At 36.4% G+C, this 9,507-nt stretch overlaps 1 protein-coding gene across 2 annotated transcripts; it reads right to left on the bottom strand.

Moving 5' to 3' along the window:
• Window positions 1-5,423, bottom strand: LOC137711271 (growth-regulating factor 4). 2 transcript variants are annotated; one of them, XM_068450503.2, is made up of 5 exons: window positions 5,234-5,423; window positions 4,935-5,140; window positions 4,418-4,772; window positions 377-801; window positions 1-282 (listed from the first exon to the last, which is right to left on the bottom strand). In XM_068450503.2, the coding sequence occupies exons 2-5, from the start codon at window positions 5,125-5,127 to the stop codon at window positions 269-271; spliced, it is 987 nt and encodes a 328-aa protein (XP_068306604.2). In that variant the 5' UTR covers window positions 5,128-5,140; window positions 5,234-5,423; the 3' UTR covers window positions 1-268. The 2 variants fall into 2 exon arrangements, with proteins under 2 accessions (XP_068306604.2, XP_068306605.2); XM_068450504.2 differs by having other exon boundaries at window positions 4,935-5,133; window positions 5,234-5,416.
• Between the last annotated feature and the right edge of the window lie 4,084 nt (window positions 5,424-9,507).

The following is a 9,507-nucleotide window of genomic DNA, read 5'->3' as shown; positions in this document are numbered from 1 at the left end:
TGTCCAAGCATCACAAGAAATCCATAGCAGTCATAAGTGCAACAGCAAACAAAAGCAAAATCTCCGGAGTGTGCTATGCTGACATATAAGAGTAGATAGCACAGACATTATTACACTCCAGGAATCGTATAACCAGAATGGCCGAGTGGAAAATACAAACCTAAGAAATTCCAGAAATGCTGACGTCTAGATTACAGGGAAGCAGGAACTCGGCAAAGTACACTACACGGACATGCACGAGAAAGCGCATGTATATCAGCTCCCAGGTTCAAGTATAGGCATCTGCATCAACACATAAATCGAACGATCAATCTTTTCCTTGGTCATGGGGATGGAGGAGGGCATCTGCAAGATGTTCTAGATGAAAATAACGTACCATTGGGTGACTCAGCACTCCTTGTGCAATATTTAGGGGTGGCCCCTGCATTAGACATTGACAGCTCAGTCGTGTTTGATCTATGATCATTCAGATGGAACCCCAGATCCCTCGACTTAGGCCACTCATCAAATAAAGGCTGAAGAGAATTTTGTTCGTGTTTTTGAGATCCTGGTAAGCCAAATTCTCCACCAACATACTCCTGTTTGGTGATTGCAGCAGCACCGCTCAATGACTCCATAGTTTCTAATGTCTGTAGCTGAGAGCTGTTGTTTAGCCAAAGAGAACTATTTCTCAATTCTGATTTTAAGGGAACTTGAGGCTCCATTAGACGCCACGGACTGTCTACAGTACTGTGCGCCTGAACACACCTCTTAGCTTCTGACATGAAATTGTGTTCTTCTGATCCAGATCTATTGCAACCCCTGCATTTGCATAAAATTAGCACACCCTTTTGGTTCCTAAGAAATCTGTCTCTAACTGCATATCAAAAACTACTATTTTTAAGTTCTAACAAAAAAGTGACGATTAAAAATCATAACCAATCATGGTGCATCAAAACCTAAAGCAATGTCATGGATGCAATTTAAGAAATAATCAAGCTCAGGTCTAAATAAAATTACCCATCAGCAACTGAATTACACGATGCCTGCAGTCATTGCCAAAAAGCACCATCACCAAAAGGTCCATGGCCATGAGTCATTGGGCATTAACCAGCCCACTTGTGGGTCTGGACTAGCCCATTGGCCCGTTTCAACTAAACTCAATCTTGTAAATTTCTTTCAATTCCTTTCCTCTTATATCCCCCTAAGATGACCATCACAAACCTTTCATATGCATCAATCACCATAATGATGCAAATATCTTACTTTTAATCACATATTCAATTAAATGATTTTGTTGTTTTGATTCAATAAATTTTATTTGCATAAGAAACAAAACTTAAGAATGGAAAAAGGTAGAGTAAACAACGAATTTGTCCATCTCAGAAAAAGGAAGAGAAAGCAAAGGACCATAACATGCCATTGCCAGAATGTATTGTGACCAAATTCTACCGGATTATACCACGGAAAAATATGAGCTAAAAGACGATTCAAAAAGACATGACAATAACTCTTAGCATCTCTAGAAGAAACATCCTGAAAGCAGATGGATATCAGAAACATCTTCTCTAGCTACTCCCAAAACCTTAGCTTGCCAAAAACATGTAAGAATCCCAATCACTATACCGTGCCATTTATTTGCAAGTGACACTGCATCCAACATCAGTCTACCTTCAACAAATTGGTTCAGGAGCTTCTACAAAGCTTCAGAGAGTAGGTTAGATAACCAACTTGGCTCTTAGCTCCGCTTCTAGCTAGTTTACGGCCTTAGTTGTTCCCCTATTTTCCTTTTATTTTTTGGTCATTTGGTTTCGTAGATGATCATTTAAGTACTTTGGAGGGATAGAATTTAACAGTTACTTAAGTAATTATGGCATAGGATGCTAGGGCTATGGCAACCGTAGTGTATATACTCTTTTATGAGGCTTTGTACAGAGTTTTCAGTTTAACAAGAAGTCCTTTTATTTGCATCTCTCCCCATTGGTGCAGTTTATGTAAAACAAAGGAGGAGAGTGTTAACCACATTTTTCTTCATTGTTCTTACACGATTCAACTGTGGTGGAAATTGTTTCAGGAGGTTAGAGTTAGTTGGGTCATCCCAAAGGGTTGTTTCGAGCTTCTAAGCACTAATTTTGAGGCTCTAGGAATTGGGAGGAAAGCTAAAGCTTTGTGGGGTTGTCTGGTGTCGGCAGTTTTTTGGAACATTTGGTTGGAGCGTAACAAAAGAATTTTTGAGGATTATACTGGTGTGGGGGTAGCAGATCTATGGGGAAGAGTAAGATATTGGGCAGCCTTCTGGGCTTCAGTTTCAAATGATTTTAAGAATTACTCTCTTTCTCACATACTGTGGGATATGTTAGCAGTTGTAAAATGATTTTGGTTGAGGTTGTCCTACTTGTAACCAGATCCTCTGGAGAGATTTTCTTGTTCTGTTCTTGGTGGATTTCTTATCCACTTCTGTGTATTACACTTTTCTTTTTTAATAAACTGTTATAGTTTCTTCTCAAAAAAAACCAAGTATTTTACTTGTCTCAAAGGAAATATGTCCTGGGCATTCTAGAGGCACAGGCTATCTTGGATAAGCTCTCCTCATCCAATGGAGTGGTCTCTATAGTATGATGACGGTTACTTACTGGATGATCCTCCGATGTATAGTCAGCTTGTAGGTAAACTAATCTACCTCACTAGATGTTTTATGCCAAAAGTGCTGTAGGTAAATTTATAATGTACCCATGAGTTCCTCGCATGAATCCAGTAGTAATACATATTTTAACATACTAAGAACATAGTCCAAGACACATTGAAGACATCTTTGTATTGGTGGATATATTGATGTAGGATAGGAAAGTTCGTGTAACAAGAAACTGAAAAATAGAAGAGAAACACATTGCATTGCACTCGTTATCAACAGAGTACATGGGTGTTTATAAGACACCAAGACATAAATCTGTCCTAAAGATTCGCCTCAAACTGAGTTAATCATGCAGAATTTAACCATTCAACAATAAACCTCATATTAGCAAATTGAACAATTAGACCTTAATTTAAGCTAACAGACCTAAGTTAGGCTAAACTCCTTAATAATCAACCATTGAACATAGTACTAATAATCAGTGTATCAACGACAATATGGATGCTTCTCCACTTTCTAGATTTTCATCAAATAACAGGAAAGAAACTAATGGGTAAACCATTCTGTATAATATGGATAATGACTTCCCAGTGGAATTCAATTTGGAGATGCATCAGTGTTAGAGCAGGAGTAAATGGTACAAACATCACAAAACAAGTCAGTTGCTGTTACAGCCACCCAATATCACCCAAGAGCTGCCAAAGTATGCCATTTGGCAACGGGCTAACCAAAACAACTTTAAAAATCACCCAATTTAAATCCATTCATTTTGCAATTCAGAGGAAGAAAAATTCCTAACCCAAACACACTTTAAATATCATTGCTCCTCACTTTGCATGCATGCATCATTCTTCAACGCTTCTATCTTGCTAACTTGTGGAGAGACATGTAACAAATAAAAAAGAAATGCAAATGCACGTGGCTAAAAACATGGTAAAAAGTAGGGAATTTTAACAAAACACTTCCGGTACTATTCACTTTTAACGAAAATGACATTTTTACTCTAAAAAGTCACTCCTCATACTATTCACTTACAACACCTTTTTGTCCTTTTGATTAAAACTCAAAGTTTTCAAGCCCTTTTCATTAGTTTTCCTTAAAAAGTAAGGGCCCATTTAATAACCATTTGGTTCTTAGTTTTCAGTTTTTACTTCTTGTGCTTAAGGTGTGAGGAAAGTATTTGGTGAAGTTGAGGAAGAGTAGGGAAGAATGTAAAGAAATGTAAATGAAAAAGGAAACAAAACAAAAATAAAAAATCAAAAGCTATTTTTAAGTTGTTTTCACTTTCAAGATTTTATTTTCATCCATCTCGTTTTCTTCCCCTTCCTCGCTCCATCCTTCTTCATCACTCATTTTCCCCATATATATATACCTTCCTCATATCTCAAGCACAAAAAGTGAAAAAAGTGAAACCAAACAGTGATCAAACGGACCTTAACCTTCTTAAAATTTTCAAGCATAAATTTGATGTTAATAACTAACAAGTAAAGCCCCTAACAATCAAATATACAACCCATCACTCCCCAAATAAGCATATAAGGCTTTCCTGGTCCTCTATTTCTACTTTCTATATCTCTAAGGTGATTATCATAAACACTCTCCATCTAAATCCCCACCTGCAGCTACAAATGTATTGGATAACCTCTTTCCCGTCTTAGGCCTTGTCAGTGATGTTCGGGAAATAAGCAACTATTCATAGATTATGCATGAGAAAGACTTCTCGTCCTAGAGAAAATAATAGGAATGCAGCGCAAATTCATGAGACATTACAATTCTACCAATACAAAAGTAAACTAACGGATATACCTGGTTCCCCTGTTAGACACCCCATAGGGTATAGCCTCCATCTTCAACTCAGATCCATTGCCTCCAAAGCATAGGCCTCCACTATTTCCAATTGAGTGTAAGGGCATGGTCTGGAAGCTCCCACCGTGGCTGGAGCTCCCGATCACACTGTCTGACGTCACAGTTGACAAAGATTGAGAGGCAGTTTGTGATTCCACAAGCTTTCTTGAACGATTGCGGCCGCGGTTCATGTGCCGCTCGCAATACTTGGAGTCCTGATATGCATCTTTGGAGCACCTCCATTTCTTGCCATCCGTCCTCCGGCACCGCCCCGGCTCTGGGTCTATCTTCTTCCCGCAATAGGAAGCATAACCCCCTAACATATTGAAAAAAAATCATCTAGCCATACCAAAAATCCAAAATATAACAATACAACATGCATATCACAACAACAATTGCCCGTTAAATTCCGGAATTATAAACAATCAAATCGATAATATAAGAACAAAAAGAGTGGAAATTTGGAGGAGAGAATTACAGGTGGGGTGGTGAGGTAAGAAATTGGGGGAAATGAGGTTGAAACTGGTGCGAATAGGGGCGAGGAGCTCAGAAGGAACAGGGACTCCTGCCTTGAGATACTTGAATATCAAAGCTTGATGCTCCATCTCAGCCCATTGCGCCACTGTGAAGAGCGGCGCGTGACCTCCAGTGCCCACCGACGACCCGCTCATTTCAGACTAAATGCTAACAAAAACATCCAAATCTCAATTAGTCATACTCATACAGAGAGAGAGAGAGAGAGAGAGAGAGAGAGAGAGAGGGAGAGGATGAGGTTACCTTGGAGTTGGAGACGGTGGTGGAGAAGAAGGGTTTTGCCAAATTCGTCGGGAAGCGAGGAAATGAGAGTATCTGGTCTGTGTTTTGTACTCGAGAGAGGCAGAGACTTCAAGTTCAGTCCAAGAATGGTTTTTGATTTTTACCCAATTTCTTTTTGGATTGCGTAACTCAAATCTTATTCTCAAGCACCGTGCAAATTGCAATGCCTTTTAAGCTTTAAATGTTCCATGAAATTAGTATGCCTCCTCACTTTGGTTTGAGATTTTAAATTGATAGAACTAATTTATAGTTCGTTTACCGTCAATCATTTAGATTCTTTTATAAAAAATCTTGGCTAAATAATAAGAAAATGACAAAAATATCCTTAATTTTTGTCAAATCTTGTTGTCTTATTGTTTATTAAATTGAGAGTATTTTTATCTTTATCTAATATAGATTTTTTTACAGAATGACAAATTATTGAGGGTGGACAAGCTCAAGGACCACATCTATCAATTTCAAATCTCATATAACAAAGCAAGAAGTTATATCAATCTCAGCGAGCATTTTTGCTAAAATGCCCAGAAAAAATTAAGGTCATATTTGATATCACTTTAATTAAAAGTGGAGGTGGGTATCCACTAGCGGAGCCACGTTGAGGGCCTACTCTGGGCTATAGCCCAGGTACCTTTCGGTGGAAAATAAATTTTTACATGTAATTTTTATTGATTTTCAAATATAACCCGTTATATATTTAGTCATTGATTCGAATTCTCTCAGTTTGATTATATAAAATTATATATAATACAATTTACAAACTATCTCTTTTTCTTACATTTTTTTTTTCTCAACGCTTCTTGTACATGTACAAGTTTAGATTTGTTTGAATTTTAACACATATTTGTTCAATAACGAAAATTCTTGGCTCACCTTGTGAAAATTTTCTTAAGCTAGTTGGTACTGTGAAAGATACAGTATCAAGTTTCTTTGTTTATATGTTTCAAAAAAAAAAAAAAAAAGGCATACGACATACAAAAAGTTTGCGCCCCTCTTTATTTAAATCTTTAAGCTAGCTCACCCAATGAAAATTTCCTAGTTCTGCCATTATGGGTATCAGACCACTTAGTACTACGGTCTAATGACACTCCTCTTCACTTATAGGTGAGAGGTTTTAGCTCACTTCGCTACCCCTTATTGTAAATAACATTGTTTCTTCGGTGAGTATCAAACTGACCAAACCATCCAAACCGACCAAATCAAATTGTTTTGTCAATTTAGTTTGGTTTTTGGCCATGAAAAAAAGTTACATAGTTTAAAAATCTTGACTAAACTGATTTTAGGTTTGTTTGATCCGGTTTTGATACTTTAGAAAGCGTCCAAAATCAAAACGAACCATAGATTGTCTGCTAACATGAGAGAGGGGAAAAGAGCCAAAGGGCCATCTCCGCGAGGATGCTTGTTGCAGTACGATTTTGTCCATATTGCCCTGTGCTACGCCTATATCTTCAGGTGCCGCTCGCTGGTTGAGGAGAAATTTTTTATTTTGACGGAAACATAGATGATACATTATGTGTTTTTATATAAGTAGTGAAAAAATTTATTTTTAAGTTATTAATTTTTTAATACACATATTTCACCATTTATATAGTGATACGTAGTGTACCACTTCGTGTACCGATCACATTGAAAAATCTCTCTTGGTTGAGGGTGCATTCACTTTGACACATGGTTCAACTTAGTCCCAAACTCCCCAACAGGATCCTCTCCGAATCCTTTTGGTGAGGATCTGTGAATCGTGTCCGTTCATCGTAATCATGCGGTCATTTTTTGTCAAGTACTATTTATGTTTATTTTTAAATAAAAATATTTAAAATGATTCATGACCTTACGATGTACGATAAATGGACGCGATTCACGGATCCGGCGACGATTCGGACTCTCAGACTCCCAGTTGACTTGATGAAATTTATGTTTTTTTTTTTTTTCTTTTGAACAAATGATATTATCTACACTAAGGAGGATAGGGTGCACTTAGCCTCACAATAAGCTAGCAATAATGTGGTTCAAATTCGCTTTTGCTATTAGATCATAGTACTAAGTGACAACGGTTGTTTGCCAAAAAAAAAAAAGTGGCAACAGTTGTAATTAAGGCTTAAATTTAGGCCAAGTTTTCACTTTTGGTCTTTGTGACTCCAAGTTCCGTTTCAGTTGTGTAGTTTCTTATGCCAATTTTGACTGTAATTTATCAAACATTACAATCCAAGGACACTTACCCGGTAAAATCAGTGAATTGCTTTGGTAGTTAGGACCTATATCGTCAACCAAATTTTAAAATTACCACACTTGACATTCGAATTTAATACTGTACACACGCAAACTCGACGATTATAAATGTCTCATGACAAACGAGACGCATGCATGGAGCTATGACAAACCCACAAAACCCTCATGGCCGAAACTTGGTGACCGAAACCTGTAACAGCCCAACTCTTTTGAGGCCCTAGTGTAATTTGTCTAACTTTTTGGGTGGAAAATGACAGATTAAGAACAACCACATGTAAAGTGAAGCTGTCTGTTTGAAGCAAACCCTCAGTTGAAGTAAGGTGCCACCTCTTGACATGCAAACCCACAACCGAAGTTTCTACTATGGGATTAGCCTTGATCTCTCCAACAAAATCCTCTCTAGATCCTTTTGGTGAGGATCATAAAGATCTGTGAATCATGTCCGTTTATCATACGATCAGTTTTTGTCAAATATTGTTTGTGTTTAATTTTAAATAAAAATACTTAAAATGATTTCTAACCTCACAATATACGATGAATGAATACGATGTATAGATTCCTGGAATTCTTGGTCTCTGTCCCATTCTTTCAAACCTTTTAAGTCTTAACTTCTTTGATATTGGCATTGAATCATTGAATCATTGAATCATTGAATAAGAGCGTTCGTTGTGTTGCAGCTCTTAAATCCAACTCCTTCAAATGTACATTCGAATTATTTTGTGTTGGAGAACAATTCAGAAATAAATAAAAATAACAGAACTTGAAATTTTAATATTTTATTAACCAAAAATACTTGCTATACGGAATTAAATACAAAAATAAATATAGGAATTAAAATAGTACTGACTTGATTAACCACAGGTAGAGACTAGCGCAAAAACTATGTCATTCGAACAATATTTTTGTCCCAGTCGTGTGCTTGTGGTTCTACAACGTTTGCTTGACCAAGATACAACTATCTAATTCTACAACCCGCACTGGATTATAGAATTATAGCGTATTGTTTTATGTGTTTACTCTTTTGAAATTTTGTGCGGAAGAGAATAAGAAAGAAAAGATGATTCTATTTGGAAACTGTGATTGCAAATATATAGATTGGTTCACACCCTTTCAAATACATGTTGAGCGTATTTGAAAACACACAACTCTTTCAAAGAGCTGTCACTTAATCAAAATCCGAAATTAAAATTAATAAATCTAATTAATTTAACTTCCAAGGCCAAGGTCCTTGTCTTAATTAATTAAGATTAATTGTAATAAGCTCTATTTTAGAAACCTAATCCACAGGATTATAAGGTCAAAGTTCTCAATCCATTTCCAAATGGTCAAAGTTCTAATTGTAGGTGTAGAAGACAAAACATATATAAAGGTCCTTGGGAAGCTTATGTTCCCCCGATGTGGGACAAGGAGTCTCAAAACTCCAACATTTTGTTTATTGTTACTTACTGAGCTTTGTAGCTCACCCTTTTTCCCCTTTTCCCTTCACTTTCAGATCAACTTGGGTGACAAGTTTGACATATCTTGAATGTACTTGAAGAGCATTTCAAGGCTTATATTCATTTTGAAAGACATTACATGTGTTTTTAACTGTTTAGACAACACTGTGTACATTAGATATTTTGTTCTTTGTTCGGAATTCCGGAGCCTTTGTACTTCATGTTGAGGTTTGTTTGTAAGAAATAGTAATGAATTGTGGTTATGTTCAGTTTTGGAGATCTTTTTGCTCCTATAATAGCATCTTTAAAAGAGATGTCAATCTAATCAGCAAAAACCCTTCTAACCGAAATGTTATTAACTGATTAAATTTGAAATCTTTGTGATTAGAAATCAAATTTGACACAACATAAATTTATTTTTAATTAATTTTAATAACGGATCCCTTATTCCACTAAAATTTCCAACTAATAAAGATTTTGTTTCCACATTTTTTTTAATAAATACACCCATTTAAAGCTCTATATTAATAAGAAATAACATTTGACGATTTTGTTAGAGATTTACAAAATTTGACA

This window comes from Pyrus communis, chromosome 6 (genome assembly GCF_041283825.1).
Source record: "Pyrus communis isolate YQ-2024b chromosome 6, ASM4128382v1, whole genome shotgun sequence".
Classification (NCBI taxonomy): Eukaryota; Viridiplantae; Streptophyta; class Magnoliopsida; order Rosales; family Rosaceae; genus Pyrus; species Pyrus communis.
This window is presented reverse-complemented; position numbering and strand designations above follow the sequence as displayed.